General features: G+C 41.9%; 1 protein-coding gene across 3 annotated transcripts; it reads left to right on the top strand.

Annotated features, from left to right (window-relative positions):
* The first annotated feature begins 29 nt into the window (after positions 1-29).
* On the top strand, positions 30-24,656 carry LOC139182858 (collagen, type I, alpha 1b-like). 3 transcript variants are annotated; one of them, XM_070788532.1, is made up of 3 exons: positions 30-484; positions 3,316-3,445; positions 24,478-24,656. In XM_070788532.1, the coding sequence occupies exons 1-2, from the start codon at positions 30-32 to the stop codon at positions 3,320-3,322; spliced, it is 462 nt and encodes a 153-aa protein (XP_070644633.1). In that variant the 3' UTR covers positions 3,323-3,445; positions 24,478-24,656. The 3 variants fall into 3 exon arrangements, with proteins under 3 accessions (XP_070644633.1, XP_070644632.1, XP_070644634.1); XM_070788531.1 differs by lacking the exon at positions 24,478-24,656 and adding an exon at positions 4,714-4,863; XM_070788533.1 differs by lacking the exon at positions 24,478-24,656 and adding an exon at positions 3,953-4,296.
* The last annotated feature ends 2,581 nt before the right edge of the window (positions 24,657-27,237 follow it).

Raw genomic sequence — 27,237 nt, 5'->3', positions numbered from 1 at the left:
TCCCCTCTCTGCTTGGCACCGCGCCTACGATGGTCTCCGGGGGGAGGTTAGATCAGTGGCTGCGGCGCGGCGCTGGGGGGCCGCATGGGCGTGGGGAAGAGCCTGGGCCCCGGGGCAGCGCGCATGGAGCCCGCGGGGCGCGGAGCCCGGCGCGGGCGCGGAGCCTGAACTCCACGGCGCGCTCCTCCAGGGCCGCGGTGCCGCAGGCCGTGCGGAGCTGGCAGCGGCGGCGGGCCGGCGCGCTGGGAGTGCCACTTCCTCACTTGGAGTCCCCGGGACTTTCACGGCCTCCCGCGGTGTCTTCTTCGGGTGTTTTCCTCCCCTTCGGAGGGAGGGCGAGCTCTCCGGAGTCCGCCTTCTCGAAGCCCAGGGAGTGGCCGAGAGCGCAGGGCAGCCGGCGGCGGCGAGGGGCGCGGGGACCGCCCGGGGGGGCTGCCGTGGGTCCTCCGCCCGGCGCGCGCTGTCCAGTCTTCAGACGGCTTGGGTAGGACGAAAACCCAGCATCCTGTCTCTCTCGCCCGCCCTCACGCCTTCCTTTTTTCCTGTCTTACAAATCCTAGGATCATCCAGCTCAGGAAATGCTGGAAGGAAGTTAGCTAGGGAGGGGGGCGGAGGGTGGAAATTTTTGGCAGCTCCGCTCTGGTGTGTGTAGGGAGCCGGAGGAAGTAGGTGGGTGGGTTGAGGAGGACCGGGTGGGGGAGAGAACGCGCTCTTAGGAGAGCTGCTCGGCGGCTCTGGAGATAACTGGGCGGCTCGGAGGAAATCGCCGCGCTCCTAGGAGCACCCGCAGCCCGAACCGCCCGCTTCCTGCCCCACCGACGGCTCTTTGAAGACGCCAGAGGAGGCGCGCTGGCATTCTGGTTGGATGGGGCTAGGTGGGACTGAAAAAAAAAATGCCCTGCCTTGTTTTTATCTTCATTGTCATCATCTCTTTGACACTTTCTATTTCGGTGCCTGTCTCCTCCTACATAAACACTTAAAGAGTAATGACAGAAACAAAGACAGGGATTCCAGCGGAGAAACCTGACGGAAAGAGGTTTTCCGCCTGCCACTCCCAGCCTCCTCTGCCGGCGCCCAGGTACCCCCAACCCAGCTAAGTCCCTCCCAAGCGGAGGGAGGCATGGAGGCTGTCGCTTTGCAACCACTGCTGAGGAAATCAGATTTCTGGTTAGAGATTCAAGCATACCACACACACACACAAGCGTTATTGCAAAGGTTGCTAAATGGAAGTGATTTTGGGGGGCAGTCTCGGATTTAAGGTGACTCAGATATTCTAACCTAATATGGAGAAAGCAGTCTCCCAGGTTATTTCATAATTTGTCTCACGGTTTCGGGAGGGCATGTGTTTTCTTCTCTACTTAATTTGAAATTCTTTGACCTCTGTGTACTCAGCACACAGTAACCACTCAAATTCTTATTATTTAACCATCTGAGGATTAGATTAGACTTCCTGTGTAAATTCAAATCCATATATAGACTTGAAGGGTAGGGACATTCATACAGCTCAGAAGGCTGAAGGTATAGTATTTTAGTTACTGGATCCCTTTACAGTCTCTTATCTTCCTGTGTATCACCAAGATAGTTTATGAACTTTGACCCTTGACCTCCTCTCTTTGTCAGAGCTTACAATTGATAGATAGCCTGCCTGCCAAATCTGGCCCACAGATGTGTTTGGTTTAGCACATGCCATGTTTTAAAGTTTTAAAAAATTAATTGCCAACATTAAAGAGTTAATATTTTTCACATTTGAGATCTGAATTTCTGGATTTCCCTGCAGAAATTGAAGATCTGGTAACATCAAAAGTGCATTCCCACATAGCAAGGACTGCTGATGCCAAGCTGTATCAACCCCCATGGACCACCACCCTATTTAGAGAGATCAATTGTCCAGTTTCAAAGCCACCACGGCCTGTCGTCCCCACTTTGCACCTGCGTGGCCTCTGGAGCCACTGGAGTTTGTGCCCCAAGCTGTGTGTGTGATCTTTCTTTCTATTTTCCATCAGCCTCTCAGTGACACCAGCATTGCACTAGTCATTTTGGTGAGACATCTTCAAGTAACCACTGACTCATTTCTCTCTTTCTGCCCCCACCTCCAGTCTAATCCCAGCCAGACTGATGAATGCTTCAAAATGCCTGTCCTCTGGGCTTCTTCCTTCCAGGCCCATTCAGTGAGGACCATTCACTCCTAAATTGTTAGAATAACTCCTAGTGGGGTTAGCTGAGTGTGGTCGCTTTCCACTTCATCCTGTGCACTAAAGGCCTGTTGAATCTTCCTGAACTGTTGCTGTTGTCCTTTGCTTGCTTTGCTCAAAATTTGTCAATGACTCTCTGTTTTCTTTTTCTAGGACAGCAGTTTCTAAGCTTCTTGTAAGCTACTTGGAGAATATTTGGTATGGTATTTAGTATAATGACTTGTTCCTTTTTTTATAGAGAAGCATCTCCACATGAGACTATAATTATTACTATTAATATTTATTTAGGAGTTTACTGTATCAAAGAACTCCATATCTGACCTACAGTGCATTTTATCATCTTGGCAGCAAAGGAGAGATGCTGAAGGGTTGTTCTTTTCCTGGGTCCAGCCCCTAAACACAAGTTTTGGAATAAATTATCAAGTCCTGTGAATTATCTTTCTAAAGCTTTAAAAATACTCTTTTTTTTTAAATACTCTTTTTAAGTTTTTATGTTGAAATAATTTCAGCTTATAAAAAATTCTACAAAAAATAGTCAAAGAATTCCTATATACCTTCATTCAGCTTTCCCAAATATTAGTGTCATACAACCAGAGTATTAAGTTAGGAAATTTATATTGATACAGTAATATTGACTAATCAGTGGACCTTAATCAATATCAATTAATTTTTAATTGCATAATATTTTTATTAAATATGATCTTTCTGACAGTAAAGTTCACCAGTTAAATAAACAGTAATTTACAAATAATTCTAAAACACTTCCCATGATAATATTAGCTATGTACCAGATCCCATTAAGCACCATCAAACCCAGCAGGTGTAGGTTGTCACAAAACAAGTTTTCCTAGATGAACCATAAAGCTAATGACTGACTCAGCCCAAAGATTCTTCTGTGCTTTACTGAGGACTCCCTAGAGGGACTCCACAAGCACAGAATTTTCCTTCTGGAACAGGCAGAGACCTTTCCACCCCTGCTTCATGATAAGCTGGGTTTGTGGATTGTTTAGGATTCAGGGTCAAGGTAATACTGAGCATTGGACAAGGCATCCACTAAGTCTGGATCAACTGAACAAAACCTTATTTGAAATGTGTACATGGTGATTCTCTGTCTGTTTGATAGCTCTTAACTGTCTACGCCTCATGGTGGGAAGAACTCACAATTTATCAAGTTGGATAATGAAGCTACATGGTGACAGGCTGACCCAGAGAGCTAGAAAGTCATCCTCTCCTCATTTGCTCTCTCCCCAGTGGTGAGTAAGCCCTGTGATAGGTGCTGCATTTTCGTCTAGCCCTTGTTCTGGACATTCTCTATGTTTCTTTCTCTTCCCGTTGTTCTTTTCTCGCTTCCTTACTCTAAGATATGTAGCTTTTTCTGGGTCTGTGGAAGGAAGTCAGATTTGGGTTCCAATGGGTTTTTCCACTGGACTAAGGATTTCCCAGAAAGCAAGTTACAAGGAGACAGTGTAGGAATATTAACAGGAGGACTAATTAAGCTATTTGGTGATAATACAAATTATGCTCTTAGCAGATTATCATGATGTAAAAAGCACTTTGCTCACATATAACTCCCAAGGAAGAGTTCTGTCCTTTTCTGTGATTTATCTTGGGCTTCCCAGGTGGCACAATGGTAAAGAATCCACCTGCCAACACAGGAGATGCAAGAGACATGGGTTTGATCCCTGGGTTACAGTCCACGGGGTTGCAAAGAGTTAGACACATCTGAGAGACTGAGCACTTGTAATTTATCTTATCTGCAGTTGGTTAAGACTGATGCTTATCAAACTGTGCCATCTGCTTCTTTGACTCACCAAGTTTGGAAGCAATCTTCTATGCTGTATATAAATAGATAAAGAAGACTGAGAGTGAGTATTAGAAGATTTTTAAAAATTGAAGTCTAGTTGATTTACAGTGTTGTCTTAATTTCAGCTGTACAGCAGAGTAATTCAGTTATACATACACACATTCTTTTTTAAGATTCTTTTCCATTATGGTCTATCACAGGATATTGAATATAGTTCCCTGTGCTGCACAGTAGGACCTTGTAGTTTTTCATTATTTATATAATAGTTTGCATCTGCTAATCCCAAACTCCCACTCCATTCCTCTCCCACCCCACCCAGTACTGGAAGATTTTAATGTCACCTGTGATTTAGCCTTTCTTTTACACAGGTGGCCCATGAAAATAGAGTTGTGTACTCAGTTACTCGGTCGTGTCCAACTCCTTGCAAGCCCATGGACTGTAGCCCACCAGGCTCCTCTGTCCATAGGATTTTCCAGGCAAGAATACTGGAGTGGATTGGCATTTTCTTCTCCAGGGGTAAAAAAAAGACTAAGTTAGAAATCAGCAATTTTAGAGCTCTCCCTCCTATCCTCATGCTCAACCAATTAAATACTCATATAATTCCTTGTTCATGGGCTGTGGTTAATCTGCTCTGATTTCTATGTTCTAGGGTACAAGTGTTAGCTCATCCTTCTGCTAGGTACATTTTCTCTCCCACTTTCTTCTCCCCCTTTCCAGGTTAAGCATGCTAGCATTGGAACTTCCCTGGCAGTCCAGTGGCAGTCCTTGCTTCCAGTTCAAGGAGCACAGGTCCCACCCCTGGTCATGGAACTAAGGTCCTGCATGCCATGCAGCACAGCCAAAAATAAATAATAAAAAATAAAGATGCTAGTGTTGTCATGACTGTTGGGTGTGTGAGATAAATTGTGCCCCCCTCCATGTTCATATGTTGAAGTCCCAATCCCTAGTCCCTCAGAATCTGACTGTATTTGGAGATAGGGCCTTTAAAGATGTTCAGTTCAGTCATAGTCACTCAGTCGTGTCCGACTCTTTGCAAGCCCATGAACCTCAGAACACTGGGCCTCCCTGTCCATCACCAGCTCCCGGAGTCCACCCAAACCCATGTCCATTGAGTCAGTGACGCCATCCAACCATCTCATCCTCTGTCGTCCCCTTCTCCTCCTGCCCTCAATCTTTCCCAATATCAGGGTCTTTTCCAGTGAGTCAGCTCTTCACATCAGGTGGCCAAAGTATTGGAGTTTCAGCTTCAATATCAGTCCCTCCAATGAACACTCAGAACTGATCTCCTTTAGGATGGACTGGTTGGATCTCCTTGCAGTCCAAGGGACTCCCAAGAGTCTTCTCCAACACCACACTTCAAAAGCATCAATTCTTCGGTGCTCAGCTTTCTTCACAATCCAACTCTCACATCCATATATGACTACTGGAAAAACCATAGCCTTGACTAGACTGACCTTTGTTGGCAAATGTCTCTGATTTTTAATATGCTGTCTAGGTTGGTCATAACTTTCCTTCCAAGGAGTAAGCGTCTTCTCTGCAGTGATTTTGGAGCCCAGAAAAATAAAGCTTGACACTGTTTCCACTGTTTTCCCATCTATTTGCCATGAAGTGATGGGACCAGATGCCATGATCTTAGTTTTCTAAATGTTGAGCTTTAAGCCAACTTTTTCACGCTCCTCTTTCCCTTTCATCAAGAGGCTCTTTAGTTCTTCTTCACTTTCTGCCATAAGGGTGGTGTCATCTGCATATCTGAGGTTATTGATATTTCTCCCGGCAATCTTGATTCCAGCTTGTGCTTCTTCCAGCTCAGCGTTTCTCATGATGTACTCTGCATATAAGTTAAGTAAGCAGGGTGACAATATACGGCCTTGACATACTCCTTTTCCTATTTGGAACCAGTCTGTTGTTCCATGTCCAGTTCTAACTGTTGCTTCCTGACCTGCATACAGGTTTCTCAAGAGGCCAGTCAGGTGGTCTGGTGTTCCCATCTCTTTCAGAATTTTCCACAGTTTATTGTGATCCACACAGTCAAAGGCTTTGGCATAGTCAATAAAAGCGGAAATAGATGTTTTTCTGGAACTCCCTTGCTTTTTTGATGATCCAGCGGATGTTGGCAATTTGATCTCTGGTTCCTTTGCCTTTTCTAAAACCAGCTTGAACATCTGGAGGTTCACAGTTCATGTATTGCTGAAGCCTAGCTTGGAGAATCTGATCACATGGACCACAGCCTTTAAAGATGTGGTTAAGTTAAAATGGGACTTCCCTGGTGGCTCAGATGGTAAAAGTGTCTGCCTACAACGTGGGAGACCTGGGTTCGATCCCTGGGTCGGAAAGATCCCCCTGGAGAAGGAGATGGCAACCCACTCCAGTACTCTTGCCTGGGAAATCCCATGGATGGACAGAGGAACCTGGTAGGCTACAGTCCATGGGGTTGCAAAGAGTCGGACATGACTGAACGACTGAGCGACTTCACTTTCTCTAAAGTGAAAGTTTACTTAAACTAAAAAAAGTTCACTTAAACTAAACTAAACTTAAACTAAAGTGAAAGTGAAGTTGCTCAGTCATTTAGTCATGTCTGACTCTTTGCAACCCTATGGACTGTAGCCTACCAGGTTCCTCTGTCCATCCATGGGATTTCCCAGGCAAGAGTACTGGAGTGGGCTGCCATTTCCTTCTCCAGGGGATCTTCCCAACCCAGGGATCTAACCCGGGTCTCCTGCAAAGTAGACAGACGCTTTACCGTCTGAGCCACCAGGGAAGCTAAGTTAAAATGAGGCTATTTGATTTGGCCATGATCCAATTTGAATGGCTTCCTTGTGAGAAGAGATTAGGACACTGAGACCAGGAATGTGTACCGCAGAGAAAAGACCATGTGGAGGAAACGGTGAGAAGGTGGTCTTTTGAAAGGCAGGGAGAAAGGCCTCAGGAGGAATCAGACCTGCTAACACCTTGATCTTGGACTTCCAGCCTCCAGAACTGTGAGAAACCAAATTTCTGTTATTTAAGCCACCTTCTGTATGGTATTTTGATATGACAGCCCTAGCCCTAGACTGATATATAATATTCAGTGAGGTTCTTCCATGAGAGAGGTCTGAGCCCAACCACCCCTGAGCATCTGAAGCCAGTAGAGGATGAGGATGGCCAGAGCAAAAGGGCTTCTAGAAAGTTTTGTATCCCAAACTCTGTTATTGCATCCCCTGTGCTATGGGGATGTTTTCCCAGATATAGGTTATAATGCAAATTGTGCTTCTAATTGTCCAAGTGAGAGTGGATAAACATCTTTGGTGGGGTTGAGGGAGATTCACATTACTAATCTCTATTAAAACAAGGGGGCTTCCCTGGTGGCTTAGCGGTAAAGAATCTACCTGCAATGCAGGAGACGCGGGTTTGATCCCTGGGTTGGGAAGATCCCCTGGAGAAGGAAATGGCAACCCACTCCACAATTCTTGCCTGGGAAATCCCATGGGCAAAGGAGCCTGGAGGGCTACAGTCCATGGGGTCACAAAAGAGTCAGACATGACTTAGCAACTAAACAACAACAACAGTAATCAAACAGGACAGAGTGGAGGAGAGAAGGAACAAGAACAAGTCCTCCCAGCCTAGAAGTAGGAATAACCTTTAGCATGCAAGTGGTACATCCTGAAACATGGCAGCTGACCTCCCATAGTTCTACCGCCTCTGCAACCATAAAAGCCAGTTTTGCTTCTAAATGGGCTTCTAAGAACAAGCAAATGAGGTGATATGAATGAAGGAAGAAGGCTTTAAATGGTCCCATTCCCAGCTTAAAAGTTGAAAGATAGACCTAGTTATTATTATAAATGATATTCTCTCTCCCTCTCTTTGTCTCTGAAGTATTGTGTATGTTAGTTCCCTTTCAGTTCCTAGAGTTGCTGAACTATATTGCTCAGGGCAAAAAATAAATATATAAATGAGAAAGCACTGGGGAGCACAGCTTTACAGTCACTTCCCCAGCTGAGAGTGTGATTCAGTTGCTTTCCCATCAACTAGACATTTTGGAGTAGAAGGCATAAGGCAGAGGGGACCCTGGCCTCCAGGATCTAGTGCCTGATGATCTGAAGAGGAGCCGATGTAATAATTATAGAAATAAAATGCACAATAAATGTATTGTGCCTGAATCATCCCCAAACCATCCCCTACCCCTGCTCCCTGGTCTGTGGGAAAATAGTCTTCCACGAAATGGGTCCCTGATGCCGAAAAGGTTGGAGCACTGCCAGAAGGTGAGGGGATAATGAGAAAGAAATAGACTTTATCCTTACCAGCCCCCAATCTGATAAACTTGGAGTCATCTTGGACTCTACCTTCTCCTACAGCTAGTCTTTTTAATAAAAGTCTGAGGTTCTGAATTAGCAGGTAGGGGCACTGATCAATGCAATTTTTTTTTTTTTTTTTAAAGTAAGACTTTCTCTTTTCTAACCCTTCTGTCTCCTCCAGCTCCATCCAGAGCAGCCCAGGATGGGAGGAGAAACCATGTCACAACAGGCACAAACCCAGATCAGCTCCCTTCCTGGCCAAGGTGCCCTCCCATCTCGTCTCAGTCCCAAACCCCCCCTTCCCAGCCTCACTCAAGATCTCACACAGGAATGACTTGAGGGTTTCTCCCAAAGTCCTGATCCCAAGCTGTGCCCCACCCCCACCTCCCCCAACCCCGAACTGATGTATGGGCTCCACCAACAGAGCTTCAGTTATAAAAAAGAAAGTGTTACTTTAAAAAATAAAATAAAATTACTTTGATCAGTGCCCCTACCTGCTAATTCAGAATGTCAGACTTTTATTTAAAAGATTAGCTGCAGGAGAAGGTAGAGTCCAAGGTGACTCCAAGTTTATCAGATTGGGGGCTGGTAATGGTAAAGGCTATTTTCCAGAGAAAGATTAAACGTAATTGCCAAGGGCCATGTCAGAGGTTTCAGGAGGAAAAGCCCTTGGATGGTGCAAAATGCGGGACTGGGTAGAAGTTAAAACTAGAGATTAGATGAGATATTTGCACACAGTATTTGAAATTATTTGAGAAATAAGTTTTCCTCCTCCTCCAGTATTTTAGTTACATTCTAATTTCTTTGCAATGAATGTCATTCAAAAACAAGAGGTTTGGAGATCTTCTTTTCTGTCCTGCGCAGTGTTTTAAAAACCATATTTGACCCATAATGCAGTGGGGGACTAAATGAATCTTCAGTGTTCCAGAAAGATGAACAAACCAGGCAGCACAAGACCCTCTTGTCCCGCTCCACATGGGCACTGGACGCTGCCAAACAGCAGCGGGAAACTTCCTTCCTAGAGTCACAAGCAGAGAAAGACTTCACAAGGCCAGAGGGAGGGCCAAGTGCCCCGGGCTGAATCACCATTATACTGACTTTGAACTTTCTGCAAGGTCTGGCGTTCGTTTCTTTCTCTCTCTCTTTTAAAGTTATTTTATATTGGAGTATAGTTGATTTACAATGTTGTGTTAGTTGCAGGTGTACAGCAAAGTGATTCAGTTATACATATATCTATTCTTTTTCAAATTCTTTTCCCATTTAGGTTATTACAGAATACTGAGTAGAGGTCCCCATGCTATAGAGTAGGTCCTTGTTGATTATTTCACATAGAGTAGTGGCCTTCGTTTCTAAGTCTGAATTTGACTCCATTTGGATGGAGGTGTCTGTTCAGTGTCCCAGAGGGACAGACATCTGGGTGGGGAGGTGTTGCTGGAAGCGGCAGCCCCTGGAGGCCTGGCAGGATTTGCCCTGAGAACCTACCAGTAGGTTCTGGGATCCGTCATAGCAACTGGGTTTAGGGTCGCTTTTCTCACTCTCTGCTCTGTTCCTTGGGAGTTCCTCAACAGGCTGAACAGAGACTTTGGGAAGGAAAAACTAGACTCCTCATAGAACGCAGGAGCCCTCAGGAGAGGTGATGACTTGGCTATCTGGCTGATTCCATTTGTCTTGGTGTCTTGTTTGCTTTTGCTACCTCTCATTCTGCTTCTGCTTCCCGCTTTGCTCGGTTCCGCACCCCTTTGGGAACACTGCCTTCTTTTCTTTCGGTAAAAGGAGCAGAGATGTGGTTGCAGCTCCATCGGTCTCCCCCAGGGTCTCTGACTACTGAAACCAGTGATTTTCTTAGGTGGGTGGGGATCTGTCTCCGCCCTGTGCATTGTGTTCCAGAGTTTCCTGTGCATTGCCTGTAAGCCTTTACCAATCTGCCAGGAGCCTTTTAACACAAAAGGGAGGAGGTGGGGGAAGGGAGTACTGAGGAAAAACATCGCTATAAATAGCCCTGTTGAACAAAATTGTTTTCCCCATACACAGTTGTTGTCAGGCCCCCGACGCCCCATGATCTCCCTCTGCACTCTCCTCCCTGTCCATTCCAGCCTTCCTCAACATGCCCGGTGCTCCTACTCAATCATCTTTGGATGAGCATATTCCAGAGGCACAGGAGAGAAGCTTCAGGTCCCCCACAGGCCCCTTACCAGCTCAGCGTGCCTGGGCTGTGGGCTGGGGCTGACCTGGACTAGACAAGTTACTTCACCTCTCTGAGCCTCAGTTCCTCCACCTGTTAAATCAAGGGGATAATTACCTTGTAGGGTTGTTGTGAGGATTAAATAAGATAAGGAAATAGCCTAGAACTTGGCCTTTGTCTAGGCCGGTGTACAATACACAAAGGAGAGTGATTTTCTTTTTTAATTGAGGTATAGTTGATTTACAATACTGTGTTATTTCAGGTGTACATATATATTTACATGGGCGCGTATGTGCTAAGTCTCCCTTAGCAGGGTTGATCTCCCTTGAGATTCATTGGTTTGATCTTGCTGTCCGAGGGACTTGCAGGAGTCTTCTCCAACACTACAGTTCAAAAGCATAAGTCCTTTGGTGTTCAGCTTTCTTTTTGGTGCAACTCTAACATCCATACATGAATACAGGAAAAACCATAGCTTTGACTAAACGGACCTTAGTCGGCAGAGTAATGTCTTTGCTTTTGTTTTTGTGTGTGTGTGTGTGTGTGTGTGTGTGTAATAAAGTTTTATTAAAGTATAAAGGAGACAGAGAAAGCTTCTGACATAGGCATCAGAAGGGGGTAGAAAGAGTACCCCATGTCTTTGCTTTTGAATATGCTGTCTAGGTTGGTCATAGCTTTTCTTCCAAGGAGCAAATGTCTTTTAATTACATCACTGCAGTCACCATCTGCAGTGATTTTGGAGCCCAAGAAAATAAGGTCTGTCACTGTTTCCATAGTTTCCCATCTATTTGCCATGAAGTGATGGGACCGGATGCCATGATCTTCATTTTTTGAATGCTGGGTTAATCCAGCGTTTTCACTCTCCTCTTTCCCTTTCATCAAGAGGCTCTTTAGTTCCTCTTCACTTTCTGCCATAAGGGTGGTGGCATCTGGGTATCTGAGCTTATTAATATTTCTCCCAGCAATCTTGATTCCAGCTTGTGCTTCATCCAGCTGGGCATTTCCCATCATGTACTCTGCATATAAGTTAAATAAGTAGGGTAACAATATACAGCCTTGCTGTACTCCTTTCCCAATTTGGAACCACTCTGTTGTTCCATATCCAATTCTAACTATTACTTCTTCATCTGCATACATGTTTCTCAGGACACAGGTAAGGTGGTCTGGTATTCCCATCTCTTGAAGAATTTTCCACAGTTTGTTGTGATCCACACAGTCAAAGGCTTTAGTGTAATCGATGAAGCAGAAGATGGTTTTCCGGAATTCTCTTGCTTTTTTTTATGATCCAACAGATGTTGGCAATTTGATCTCTGGTTCCTCTGCCTTTTCTAAATCCAGATTGAACATCTGGAAATTCTTGGTTCACGTACTGTTGAAGCCTAGCTTGGAGAATTTTGAGCATTACTTTGCTAGTGTGTAAAATGAGTGCAATTGTGAGGTAGTTTGAACAGTCTTTGGCATTGCCTTTCTTTGGGATTGGAATGAAAACTGACCTTTTCCAGTCCAGTCCTTTTCCACTGCTGAGTTTTCCAAATTTCCTGTCCCCTTGTCCCATATAAAACACAATTATCCTGAGAAACCTGTATGAGGATCAATAAGCCTGTCAGAGCCCTGTGTGGAACCACTGATCGGCTCAGGATTGAGAAAGGAGTACAACAGGGCAGTCTGCTGTCACCCTGCTTGTTTAATCTATATGCTGAGCACATCATGAGAAATGCCAGGCTGGATGAGTTACAAGCTGGAATCAAGATAGGTAGGAGAAACATCAATAACCCAGATATGCAGATACCACTCTAATGGCAGAAAGTGAAGAGGAACTAAAGAGCCTCTTGATGTGGGTGAAGGAGAGTTAAAGAGCCAGCTTAAAACTAAATATTAAAAAAACTAAGATCATGGCATCTGGCCCCATTACTTCACAGCAAATGGAAGGGGAAAAGGTGGAAGTAGTGACAGATTTCCTCTTCTTGGGCTCTAAAATCACTGGAGATGGTGACCGCAGCCATGAAATCAGAAGACGTTTGTTTCTTGGCGGGAAAGCTATCACAAACCTAGACGGTATGTTAAAAAGCAGAGACATTACTTTGCCAACAAAGGTCCATATAGTTAAGACTATGGTCTTCCCAGTTGTCACGTACGGTTGTGAGAGCTGGACTATAAAGAAGGTAGAACACTAAAGCATTGATGCCTTTGAACTGTGGTGCTAGAGAAGACTCCTGCAAGTCCCTTGGACAGCAAGGAGATCAAACCAGTCAATCTTAAGGGAGATCAACCCTGAATATTCACTGGAAGGACTGATGCTGAAGCTGAAGCTCCAGTATTTTGGTCATCTGATGCGAACTGACGACTAATTGGAAAAATCCCTGGTGCTGGGAAAGATTGAGGGCAGAAGGAGAAGAAGGTGCAGAGGATGAGATGGCTGGATGGCATCACCAATGCAATGGACATGAACTTGGGCAAACTTTGGGAGATGGTGAGGAACAGGGAGGACTGGCATGCTGCAGTCCATGGGGTTGCAGAATCGGATATGACTGGGCAACTGAACAACAAGTTTATTTATTTTCATATATTCATTTAATATCTTACACATTGGTTTGAGTTCCGACATGGTTTAAGATGATTTACTTTACATTTAAATGTTTAGAACCTGGAAACATTTTCAGAAAAGGTAAGATAGCCTCTCATTAAATAGCTTTCTAATACTGAAGATATATTGCCCTTAGAGGGGAATTGGGGAAGCAGTTTTGATTGTGGCTCACACTTTTGTTACATTTCCGGTATCCCCAGAGCTGTTTTTCCTCCTATCTTGAAAGCAAATATGCAGAAATTAGTTTGAGGACAGGAATTATCATAGGTTACAGATACAAATTACCTCAACATATAATTGTATCCCTCAAACTGTAAACATTTTTAAGCTGGACAATATATTCCTATTGTTTTTCATTATACCTTTTGGAAATGTTTCCAAGGTTGTGAAGGTTGGTGGTGGTGGGGAAATGGTACCAGTTTGTAATAAGAATTACATTTGAAAAATATTGTATATATTTTAGGGAACATTCTGCTTTTCTCAATCCTCAATACACAATTATTTAATTCTCCATGCTGATCCTAAAAGAACCTAGTCAAATGCACACAAATCTCATTTAATCATGTACTGTTTTTCAAAGTAAGATTGTGTGTGTGTATCTATTTATCGCCCAGTAAGTTAATTTCATGGCAAGTCCTTTCAGATTTTGTGGGACCTGATTATTTAAAGCAGTTGCAGTTTTCTGGTCTTAATTCTGTGTATTTCAAACTTTAAAAATTGAATATCTATTTTGTGCTGTCTTAAAACCTTTCAGATTATCATGCACATACCTGGATTTAGTCTTAAAATATCTTCCCTAAACCCCTACATTTCCCAGACAGTCCTGATTTCAAGCATTCTTCCCCTTTTTTCACACACCATGTCAAAGGATGTGTACTGATCTTTGCTTTAGAATCTATGGCCAGTATTATAGATTGAATTGTGTCCACAAAAATCCGTATGTTGAAGTGCTAACTCCAGTATCTCAGAACTTGAACTTCCTTTGGAAGTAGAGTGGTTGTGATGCAATGAATTAAGATGTGATCAAACTGGATTAGAATGGGTCCTTCATCCAAAATGAAAGTTATCCTTAGACAAGGGGAAAATCCGAACAAAGACATGCACACAGAGCTAATGCCATGTGAAGATAAAGGCAGAGATTGGAGTGATGCTTCTACAAGGAACACCAAGTGCTGGCCGGAAATGACCAGGAACTCTGGGAGAGGCATGAAACAAATTCTTCCTAACAGCCCTTAGAAGAAACCAACCAGGCCAACACCTTGATCTTGACTTTTAGCCTCCAGGACTATGAGATAATACATTTCTGATGTTTAAGCCACCCAATTTGTAGTACTTTGTTACAGCTGCCTTAGGAAGCTAATATAGCCAGTATAGTAAAGAGACAGAGCTAGGCAGTCCTGCATTGGAAACTGTTACTGTAATGATCAGAGTGGTAAGAGTTTAAGTGAACTCAGAAGTCTCTTTGTGAAAATATCTGTATATTTAGCTGGCACTGTCTTCACAAACCAGATAATCATGATGGTGTGATCACTCACCTAGAGCAAGACATCCTGGAATGTGAAGTCAAGTGGGCCTTAGAAAACATAACTACGAACAAAGCTAGTGGAGGTGATGGAATTCCAGTTGAGCTATTTCAAATCCTGAAAGATGATGATGTGAAAGTGCTGCACTCAATATGTCAGCAAATCTGGAAAACTCAGCAGTGGCCACAGGACTGGAAAAGGTCAGTTTTCATTCCAATCCCAAAGAAAGGCAATGCCAAAGAATGGTCAAACTACCACACAATTGCACTCATCTCACATGCTAGTAAAGTAATGCTCAAAATTCTCCAAGCCAGGCTTCAGCAATACGTGAGCCATGAACTTCCAGATGTTCATGCTGGTTTTAGAAAAGGCAAAAGAACCAGAGATCAAATTGCCAACATCTGATGGATCATGGAAAAAGCAAGGGAGTTCCAGAAAAACATCTCTTTCTGCTTTATTGACTATGCCAAAGCCTTTGACTGTGTGGATCCCATTAAACTGTGGAAAATTCTTCAAGAGATGGGAATACCAGACCACCTGACCTGTGTCTTGAGAAACCTATATGCAGGTCAGGAAGCAACAGTTAGAACTGGACATGGAACAACAGACTGATTCTAAATAGGAAAAGGAGTATGTCAAGGCTGTATATTGTCACCCTGCTTATTTAACTTATATGCAGAGTACATCATGAGAAACGCCGGGCTGGAAGAAGCACAAGCTGGAATCAAGATTGCTGGGAGAAATATCAATAACCTCAGATATGCAGATGACACCACCCTTATGGCAGAAAGTGAAGAGGAACTAAAGAGCCTCTTGATGAAAGGGAAAGAGGAGCGTGAAAAAGTTGGCTTAAAGCTCAACATTCAGACAATGAAGATCGTGGCATCCGGTCCCATCACTTCATGGGAAATAGATGGGGAAACAGTGGAAACAGTATCAGACTTTATTTTCTTGGGCTCCAAAATCACTGCAGATGGTGATTGCAGCCATGAAATTAAAAGATGCTTACTACTTGGAAGGAAAGTTATGACCAACCTAGATAGCATATTCAAAAGCAGAAACATTACTTTGCCAACAAAGGTCAGTCTAGTCAAGGCTATGGTTTTTCCAGTAGTCATGTATGGATGTGAGAGTTGGACTGTGAAGAAAGCTGAGCACCGAAGAATTGATGCTTTTGAACTGTGGTGTTGGAGAAGACTCTTGAGAGTCCCTTGGACTGCAAGGAGATCCAACCAGTCCATTCTAAAGGAGATCAGTCCTGGGTGTTCATTGGAAGGACAGATGCTGAAGCTGAAACTCTAATACTTTGGCCACCTCATGTGAAGAGTTGACTCATTGGAAAAGACTCTGATGCTGGGAGGGATTGGGGGCAGGAGGAGAAGGGGATGACAGAGGATGAGATGGCTGGATGGCATCACCGACTCGATGGACATGAGTTTGGGTAAGCTCCGGGAGTTGGTGATGGACAGGGAGGCCTGGCGTGCTGCGATTCGTGGGGTTGCAAAGAGTCGGACACGACTGAGCGACTGAACTGAACTGAACTGAAATGAATGTTGTGTGTGTTTAGTTGCTAAGTCACGTCTGACTCTTTTTCGACCCCATGGACTTTAACCCGCCAGGCTCCTCTGTCCATGGAATTCTCCAGGCAAGAATATTGGAGTGGGTTGCCATTTCCTTCTCCAGGGAATCTTCCTGACCCAGGGATCAAACCCACATCTCCTGCATTGCAGGCAGATTCTTTATCTCTGAGTCCATACTTTTATACAATGAATGCTCACTTCAACTGAGGAGTTCCAATGGAGATTAAGAAGAATAGTTACAAAAATAGACAAGAATCCACCTGGTTGTAGAGGATGGGTGGGATAAGAGAGATGGGGAGGGAGGCTCATTTTTGCATACTTTAATGTTGTGAAGCATGTTGATGGGGTACCAGAGAAACGCAGCTCTGTGAGGCCACTGTGACTGTGGGGTTACTGTGATGGTGCTATGGCCTTACAAGTGGGCTGCTCTGGCCCCTCGCTTTTCCATCCCTTCCCACACCTCAACAAGGGATCCGGGATGGAATTACCTTCCTGAAGACTGGAAGTTTTAAGAGTCTGCGAAGTCTATTTACACTCAACTTTTACTCATTATTCAGCCAGTCAAATTTACTGAGTGCTCTCTCCATGCCAGATACTGGGTTTGATGCTGAGGACACAAAGTTGAAAAGACTCCATGCACACCTTCACTGGCCACTCACCTAGTGGGCAAGAGAGCCAGGCACACTGGCAACTGCAATACCATGAGATAGATGTCGCTATGGGAGCCCTGAAGTCAGAGTGCCCCGACTATCTTAAAGGAGGTGACTCTGGTGTAGGCTTGAAGAGTGACTATTGCTCCTACAGATAGTAGGGGAGAGGAATTTTCAGGATCACAGGATAGCATTTCCAGAGACACAGACTTGTGTGAGACCAGGACTTGTGCAGCAAGTGGAAAGCATCACATGGTCAGGTGTGGGAGAGAGCTGTGCTAGTCCGGAATTGATTCTGCAGTGGGAAGTTGCTAAAGACCTTGGAGCAAGGCAGTATCAGCCAAGCCTGGCAGAGATGTGGGGGTCAAGACAGGGACAGAGGGGGGCGGCAGACTAGTGGGAGGGACACCAAAGCATTCTTCCTTGCCTACTCGTTCACCCTACAGCAAGGTGGAGATGCATCCTGGTTAATACCTAGTTTCTGCAGTTAAACCACATGGGGTCAGATCCTGGCCTCATCACTTGCTTTAGTCCCACGGTTAGTTCGTCCTGAACCTAAATGTGAAACCAGATGGTCTAGTAAGGGAATTAAATTTATCTGCATTAATGGAACATGTTGCATGAAAAATAAGTCACAGTAAATTCTAGAAACTGAGAATCTTTAAGTTTAGCCTCTATCCCTGGGAATTGTTTGTAAGAACATCATCACAAAGTTAATTTGCATGCTCCTTAAACCATATATTGTATTGTGGCCTTAGAGGAATTTGGCTTGAATTATTAAAATGCCCAGAAGGGGCATCCTAGTAACGGTTAATGTCTGAGATGTACGTTTGCCATCTAGTGGGCATTTGTGAATGTGTATGCATTAAAGATTGAAGGCAAAAGAAGGGGGAGGCAGAGGATGAAATGGTTAGATAAGCACTTCTGACTCAATGGACATGAATTTGCGCAACCTCCAGGAGATAGTGGAGGACAGAGGAGGCTGGCATGCTGTAGTCCATGGGGTGACAGAGTCGGACATGACTCATTGACCAAACAACAACTTACCCCACACATACACACACAGCGTCCTTCAGCGGCTCTTACCCTTTCTCCCTTACCCTCAATACTTGAACGTCAAATGGTATTTTGGACATATCACTATTTGTAAAGTATCTTAGTTTATACGTATCAGGGATATGAGAATGTTTTATGATGTGTTTGCCTGCACAGAGGGGAGTAATAGCTTCACATGTAGGTTATTTCAAACTACCCATACTCATATAGATATATAAATATATGTGTATAACTGAATCACTCTGCTGTACACCTGAACCTAACCAACATTGTAAATCAATTTCAGTTAAAAGAAAAACCACTGTTTCTTAATGTATATACTTTATCCAAGGTCTGTTAACCTCAAGCTGTGAACGATAATAAACCTCAGTCATTGAAACTATCTCTCCATTTCTTTTCCCCTTCGTGTGCTCTGTTAGTGATACTATTTCCCATTTATCTTTTGGTTATCATTATAAATTTAAATGCCACCCTTAGCCTTTGAATTTTTGTTCCATCAATGTAGGCAGTAACTCTTGATTCTCTACTAGACAGTAAGACAGAAATAACACCCTCACACTACTCTTCACCTCTCCCCATCCCCTCACTTCCATCCAATCTCAATCCGTACCTCTCAATTTTGATCTTTTCTATCTTTACATTTACAACATTAGGGCTTATAACATTTGCATTTTGTTCTGTCAGTTCAGTTCAGTTCAGTCACTCAGTCGTGTCCGACTCTTTGTGACCCCATGAATCGCAGCACGCCAGGCCTCCCTGTCCATCACCAACTCCCGGAGTTCACTCAGACTCAGGTCCATCGAGCCAGTGATGCCATCCAGCCATCTCATCCTCTGTCATCCCCTTCTCCTCCTGCCCCCAATCCCTCCCAGCATGAGTCTTTTCCAATGAGTCAACTCTTCGCATGAGGTGAGCAAAGTACTGGAGTTTCAGCTTTAGCATCATTCCTTCCAAAGAAATCCCAGGGCTGATCTCCTTCAGAATGGACTGGTTGGATCTCCTTGCAGTCCAAGGGACTCGCAGGAGTCTTCTCCAACACCACAGTTCAAAAGCATCAATTCTTCGGCGCTCAGCCTTCTTCACAGTCCAACTCTCACATCCGTACATGACCACAGGAAAAACCATAGCCTTGACTAGACGAACCTTTGTTGGCAAAGTAATGTCTCTGCTTTTGTTCTGTAAATATAATTAATTTTTCTGTATTTTATTTACTCATCAATTCTAAACATTGGAATCAATAAATTACTTTGTGACTTACAGTTTCTGCTTATGCAAATATAATTTGCCAAAGAATTTTGAGTGAAGATTAACATTCAATATCTCTAAATCTGAGCAATTCAAAAAAGAATGAAACAAGCCTCAAGGCCAAGTGGATTCTTCTTTCTTACACCATATAACTTGATCAAATCATATCATATTTCATGCTAGCTTTTTTAAAACTTTCTTTTTTTGGGTTTAACTTAGCGTTTGTAATTGTTCCTTTTCAAAATTATTTTTTAGAGTCCTAGGTCCTTTGAATTTTTGTTTGATTTCTAGAATTAGCCTTTCGACGCTGAAAGAAAACAATCTGCTGGGATTTTGATTGGAAATGCATCGAATCTAACAGGTCGATCTGGGGAGAAAGAACATCTTGAAAATATTGAGTCTTCTGACCCATGAGCAAAGTATGTATCTTTATTCATTTAGGTCTCTTGAATCTCTCTCAGCAACATTTTGTTATTTTCAGTGTAAGACCTTTCACATCTTTTGTCACATTTCTCCCTAAGAAATGTGAAAATATGAAAGCTTTTCATCTTTTTGATGCTAATATAAGTGGTATTTTAACATTTTAAGTTCCAGTTGTTCATTGCTAGTATACAGAAATTCATTTCTGAATACCGATGTTATTATTCAGTTCAGTTCAGTCACTCAGTCTTGTCCGACTCATTGCGACCCCATGGACTGCAGTGCACCAAGTTTCCCTGTCCATCTCCAATTCTCAGAACTTGCTCAAACTCATCTCATCCTCTGTCATCCCCTTCTCCTCCCGCCTTCAATCTTTCCCAGCATCAGGGTTTTTAGCAAAGAGTCAGTTCTTTGCATTAGGTGGCTGAAGTATTGGAGTTTCAGCTTCAAAGTCACTCCTTCCAATGAATATTCAGGTTGATTTCCTTTAGGGTGGACTGGTTTAATCTTCTTGCAGTCCAGACGACTCTCAAGAGTCTTCTCCAACATCACACGTCAAAAGCATCAATTCTCTGGTGCTCAGCTTTCTTTATAGTCCAACTTTCACATCCATACATGACTACAGGAAAAACCATAGCTTTGACTAGATGGACCTTTGTCGGCAAAGTGATGTCTATGCTTTTTAATATGCTGTCTAGGTTGGTCATAGCTTTTCTTACAAGGAGCAAGCGTCTTTTAATTTCATGGCTGCAGTCAGCATCTGCAGTGATTGTGGAGCGCAAAATAATCAAGTCCCTCACTGTTTCCATTGTTTCCCCATCTACTTGCCATGAAGTGATGGGACTGGGTCTTAGTGATGGGCCATGATCTTAGTTTTTTGAATGGTGAGTTTTAAGACAACTTTTCACTCTCCTCTTTCACTTTCATCAAGAGGCTCTTTAGTTCCTCTTCACTTTCTGCCATAAGGGTGGTGTTATCTACATATCTGAGATTATTGCAAACTCGCTAAACTCATTAGTTTTTGTAACAATTGGTGTGTTCCATTGGAATTTTTACCAACACATGATCTATGAAAAGACTTTTTCCCCTTTCTGTCCAATCTGGATTCATTTTATTACTTTTTTAGAAATATTAATTCATCTGATTTTTCTTTTTGCTAATATGATGAATTACAGTGATTTTTAAGTTACATTGATTGAATGAATTATAGTGATTGATTTTTTTTTTATCCCTGAGGTGAATCCCATTTGGTCATGATGTAGTATCCTTTCTACATATAGTTGAATTTGATCATTAAAATGTTTCGAGTTTTTGTATCTACATACAATATTGAATATAAGTGGTGACAGAAGACAACCCTGTTTTGTTCCTGATCTTAGTGGGAAAGCATTGTCTTTCATCATTGAACTTGTTGCTAGCTATATATTTTTGTAAATGTCTTTTATCAGATTGAGGGTGTTCCTTCACATACCTAGTTTGCTAAGAATATTTTTTAATCAGTAATGGATATTGGATTTCAAGTGCAGTTTTTGCATCTATTGAGGTGATTGTGTGTTTTTTCTCCTTTGGTTTGCTAGCATAGTGAATTACTATTTTGTTTGTTAATATAAAGCAATCTTGCATTCTTAGAATAAACTTACCCTTCTTTGTCATGTTGCATTATTCTTTTTATATGGTTGAATTCATATGCTAAAATTTTGTTTAAAATTTTTGCTTTAATGTATATTTGAGATATTCGTCTGTTATTTCATTTGCTGTAATATTTTTGTCCGGGTTTTGTATGAGGGTAATGTTGGCCTTATAGAATGAGTTGGGAAGTATTCTCTCTTCAAGTTTTTGGAAAATCTTGTGTAGAATTAGTATTATTTCTTCCCAGTATAAAATTGGTATTAGTGAAAATATTAATTTATGTAGAATTTATGTATTATATCTTGAGATCTCTTCAAGAAAATTAGAGATACAAAGGGAACATTTCATGCACAGATAGGCTCAATAAAGGACAGAAATGGTATGGACCTAATAGAAGCAGAAAATATTAAGAAGAGGTGGCAAGAATACACAGAGCTGTACAAAAAAGATCTTCACGACCCAGATAATCACGATGGTGTGATCACTGACCTAGAGCCAGACATCCTGGAATGTGAAGTCAAGTGGGCCTTAGGGAAGCATCACTACAAAAAAAGCTAGTGGAGGTGATGGGATTCCAGTTGAGCTATTTCAAATCCTAAAAGATGATGCCGTGAAAGTGCTGCACTCAATATGTCAGCAAATCTGGAAAACTCAGCAGTGGCCACAGGACTGGAAAAGGTCAGTTTTCATTCCAATCCCAAAGAAAGGCAATGCCAAAGAATGGTCAAACTACCACACAATTGCACTCATCTCACACGCTAGTAAAGTAACGCTCAAAATTCTCCAATCCAGGCTTCAACAGTATGTGAACCATCAACTTCCAGATATTCATGCTGGTTTTAGAAAAGGCAGAGGAACCAGAGATCAAATTGCCAACATCCGATGGATCATGGCAAAAGCAAGAGAGTTCCAGAAAAACATCTCTTTCTGCTTTATTGACTATGCCAAAGCCTTTGACTGTGTGGATCACAATAAACTGTGGAAAATTCTGAAAGAGATGGGCATACCAGACCACCTGACCTGCCTCTTGAGAAATCTGTATTCAGGTCAGGAAGCAACAGGTAGAACTGGACATGGAACAATAGACTGGTTCCAAATAGGAAAAGAAGTACGTCAAGGCTGTATATTGTCACCCTGCTTTTTTAACTTATGTGCAGAGTACGTCATGAGAAACTCTGGGCTGGAGGAAGCACAAGCTGGAATCAAGATTGCCAGGAGAAATATCAATAACTTCAGATATGCAGATGACACCACCCTTATGGCAGAAAGTGAAGAAGAACTAAAGAGCTTCTTGATGAAAGTGAAAGTGGAGAGTGAAAAGGTTGGCTTAAAGCTCAACAGTCAGAAAACTAAGATCACGGTATCCGGTCCCATCACTTCATGGGAAGTAGATGGGGAAACAGTGGAAACAGTGACTGATTTTATTTTTGGGGGGCTCCAAAATCACTGCAGATGGTGACTGCAGCTATGAAATTAAAAGACGCTTACTCCTTGGAAAAAAAGCTATGACCAACCTAGACAGCATATTAAAAAGCATAGATGTCACTTTGCCAACAAAGGTCCATCTAATCAAAGCTATGGTTTTTCCTGTAGTCATGTATGGATGTGAGAGTTGGACTATAAAGAAAGCTGAGTGCCAAAGAATTGATGCTTTTGAAGTGTGGTATTGGAGAAGACTCTTGAGAGTCCCTTGGACTGCAAGGAGTTCCAACCAGTCCATCCTAAAGGAGATCAGTTCTGAGTGCTCATTGGAAGGACTGATGGTGAAGCTGAAGCTCCAATACTTTGGCCACCTGAATGCGAAGAGCTGACTTATTTGAAAGGATCCTGTTGCTGGGAAAGATTGAAGGCGGGAGAAGGGGATGACAGAGGATGAAATAGTTGGATGGCATTACCAACTCAAAAGACATGAGTTTATGCAAGCTCTGGGAATTGCTGATGGACAGGGAGTCCTGGCGTGCTGCAGTCCGTGGGTTGCAAAGAGTTGGACGTGACTGAGTGACTGAACTGAACTGACTGATGCATTATTTCTAATCTTGTGCAGAATTAGTATTATGTCTTTTAACTAGTGAATCTGGCCCTTAGGTTTTCTAGGTGGGAAGGCTTCTAAGTACTGTGTCAGTATTCTTAGGGGCTTCCCTGGTGGCTCAGATATTAAAGAATTCACCTGCAATTCAGGGAGACCTGGGTTCAATCCCTGAGTCACAAAGACCCCATGGAGAAGGGAAAGGCTACCCACTCCACTATTCTTGCCTAGAGAATCCCATGGACAGAGGAGCCTGACGAGTTACAGTCATTAGGGTAGCAAAGAGTTGGACACAACTAAGTGACTAACACTTTCACTTCTTCACTTCCATTTCTTTAATAGATACAGAGTTGTTTATGTCATCTATTTCTTCTGTGGCATTTGTCTATTTACCTAAGTTGTGAAATTTATTGGCATGAAGTTATTTATAAAAAGTTACTTTTATCCTTTTAATACCTATAGTATACGTAGTGATGTCACGTCTTTAATTCCTTATATTGAGAATTTTTTGTCTTTTTTCTGACTAGTCCAGCTAGAGTTTATTCCCTTTTTTTAATGTCAAATAACCAGCCTTTGCTTAGATTCTCTGTATTGTTTTCTTCTCTAATTCATTGATTTCTGCCTTGATCTTTATTATGTTTTCTCCTGCTTACTTTATACTTTATTTGTTCTTCCTTTTCTAGTTTTGTAAAGTAGAAGCTGAGATTATTGATCTGAGATATTTCTTCATTTCTAATATAGACATTTAGTGCTTAAATTTTCACTTATAGATCCTATATATTTTATTTTCATTTCCATTCAGTTTAAATACTTTTCAATTTCTTTTTTGATTTTCTTCTTTGATGTCCCCCTTATTTAGAAGGGTGTTGTTTAGTTTTCAAATACTTGGGGATTTTCCAAGGATCTTTTCATTATTGCTTTCTAGTTTAATTCCTCTTTGGTCAGAGAACATATTTTGTGTGACTTGAATCCTGTTGAATTTTCTTGTCCGGTTTTAGGGCCCAGAATAGCACTTTGTGTACTTGAGAAAAATGTGTATTCTCCAGTTGTTGGGTAGAGTGTTCTATAAATGTCGATCAGGTCAAGTAGTTAATAGTGTTGTTCAAGTCATCTATATTCTTACTGATTTACTGCAGAACTGGTCTAGCAAATATTGAGAGAAGAGTGTTGAAATCTCTGGCTATAATTGTACAGTTCTATCATTTTCTACTTAATGTATTTTGAATCACTATATTAGGTTCATGAATGTTTAGGATTGTTATTTCCTCTTGATGAATTGACCCTTTTATACTTTTTTTTTTTTTTGACCACATCACAGCACAGCATGTGGGATCTGAGTTTCCTGACCAGGAATCAAATCTGTGCCCCCTGCATTGGAAGCATGGAGTCTTAACCACTGGACCATCAGGGAAGTCCCAACCCCTTTATCCTTATAATGATAAAATAAACTTCTTTTCCCTGTTACCATTCTTTGCTCTGAAGTTTATTTTGTCTGATTCAAAAGTAGCTACTCTTGTTTTCTTTTGACTAGTGTTAACTTGGTGTATCTCTTTCTGTCTTTTAATTTTAACCTATTTATTGGTTTATATTTAAAAATATGCATGCATACTAAGTCACTTCAGTCATGTCCAACTCTTGGCAACTCTATGGACTGTAGCCTGCCAGGCTCCTCTGTCCATGGGATTCTCCCAGCAAGTATACTGGAGTGGGTTGCCATGCCCTTCTTCAGGGGATCTTTCTGACTGGGATCAAACCCAGGTCTCTTACCTCTCTTGCATTGGCAGGCAGGTTCTTTACCACTAGCACCATCTAGGAAGCCTATATTTAAATGTAAATATATATAAAAAAATGCCTACAGTTTATATTTAAAGATAAAGTATATTTGTAGGCAGTCCTATGTTTATAGACAGCTTATAGTAGAGTCTTTTTTTTTCTAATCCAACTTGATCATTTCTACTTTTTAATCAAAGTGTTTATACCATTTACATTTAATTTGATTATTAATGTTAGATTGTTAATGCTAGATTGCTATTTACCCCATCTGTTATTTTTTTCCCTTTTCATGGTTTTTACCTTCTTTTGGATGAATTAAATTTCTTTTTAAATTTGATTTTATCTCCTTTGTTGCTTTATTAGTTATAATTATTTTGTTATTTTAATGGTCACTTAGGTATTTATGGGCTTCCCTGATAGCTCAATTGATAAAGAATCCGCCTGAAATGCAGGAGACCCTGGTTCAATTCCTGGGTCAGGAAGATCTGCTGGAGAAGGGAAAGGCTACCCACTCCAGTATTCTGGCCTGGAGAATTCCATGGACTGAAGCGTCCATGGGGTGGTGAAGAGTTAGACATCACTAAGTGACTTTCACTTTCACTTTCACTAAGGGTTTACAGTATAGAATTTATCTCTTAAAGTCTACCTTAAAGTAATATTATCCCACTTCATGTGTAATCTAAGAACCTTACAAAAGTATAGTTTATTTATCCCCTTCTGGTCTAGATGCTATTGCTGTCATGTATTTATTTTACTTTTAATCTCTACAAGTTCAGTTTAGATTTTTCTCTGTATCCTCCATCTCTCTAACTTTTTGAATATATGGAATATAATATAATAACTGTCTTAATGTTTTCTGTGTTAATTCTAACACCTGTGTCAGTTTTGAGTTTCTTTTAACTAATTATCCTGCCTTCCATCAGTTGTGTATCTTCATGTCTTTGTAAACCTGGCAATTTTTGTTTGGATGCCAAGCATTGTGAATTTTACCTTATTTAGCGCTGGATATTTTTATAGCTTTATAAATCTTGAACTCGTTCTAGGAGAGACACATTACTTGGATAGAGTTTTTTCCCTTTTGGTTTTGTTTTTACTATATAATAGGCAGGTCTGGAACAGTGCTCATTGTAGAGCTACTTCTTTATTGCTGAGCAAAACTTCCCTGAGTACTCTTACCCGGTAGCTTGTGAATTATGAGTTTTTCCAGGTTGGCTGGTAGAAATAGGCACTATTCTCAGCCCAGTGTGAGTGATTAGAATTGTTCTGCTAATCGTTACAGATGGTTCTTTCCTTGGCTTAGGACAGTTCTCCTACATCAGCCCACTGATCATGAACACTTGAGGGGGATTCTTTGCAGACCGCCAGTATTCCGTTTCTGTGTTTCGTTTCTCTCTGGATTTCTGTCCTGTGAAATGAAGCTGCTTTGATTTTCTTGGACTCTACAGTCTATCTCCTCAACTCAGGGAGTCTTCTAGGCTCTCTCTCAGCTTTGCTTTCCCTCTGCAATGCTTGGAACTCTCTCAGGGTAGTAAACTGGGGCAACTGTGGGGCTCATCTTGTTCATTTCCTGTCTCTCAGAGATGACTGTCCTTCGTTGCCTCTTACAGAGTATCTTAAAAACTGTGGTTTATGCATTTTGTCTGTTTCTTTCTTTCTTTTTTTTAAAATGGATGCTTCAGGTGGCATAGAAATCTGGTTCCTGTTACTTCTTGTTGACTAAAAGGCAAAGTCTAGTCCTTGCTTTTTCCACTTTGAGATTTAATCTTTTCTTTTTTATTTCAACTTAAAAAAATTTCAAGGGTTAGAAACGCTGTAAAAATTATTCAAGGAACATCTGTGCACACTTTGTCTAGATTGATCGATTGTTAGTATTTTGCCGTACTTATGCACCCCCCCACTTTTTCTCTGTTACTCTCTCACATACACAAATTTTAACTGAGTCATTTGAGAGAAACTGAAGTCATCATGATACTTCATCATTAAATAATTTTTAAGAATAAAGTCACTGTCCTGGAGAAAAGAGATTCCTCTTACATTGTTGGTGGGAATGTAAGTTAGTGCAATAACCATGGAAAACAGTATGGAGGTTCCTCAAAAAACTAAAAATAGAGTTACCATATGATCCAGCAGCCCCATTACTGGTCATACATCCAATCAAAACTATTTCAAAAAGATATATGCACCCCTATATTCATAGCAGTACTATTCATAATACCTAAGACATAGAAACAACCTAAGTGTCCATTGACAGATGATTAGATAAGGAAGATATGGTATGTATGTACAATGGAATAATGCTCAGCCA

The sequence above is a fragment of the Bos indicus genome, chromosome 1 (assembly GCF_029378745.1).
Source record: "Bos indicus isolate NIAB-ARS_2022 breed Sahiwal x Tharparkar chromosome 1, NIAB-ARS_B.indTharparkar_mat_pri_1.0, whole genome shotgun sequence".
NCBI classification, from domain to species: domain Eukaryota; kingdom Metazoa; phylum Chordata; class Mammalia; order Artiodactyla; family Bovidae; genus Bos; species Bos indicus.
Note: the sequence above shows the minus strand (reverse complement) of the source record. Positions and strands in the feature narration are given on the sequence as shown.

Excerpts from the sequence above, each read along its gene's own strand:
- LOC139182858 (XM_070788532.1), top strand. The coding sequence starts at position 30 with ATGGTCTCCGGGGGGAGGTTAGATCAGTGGCTGCGGCGCGGCGCTGGG.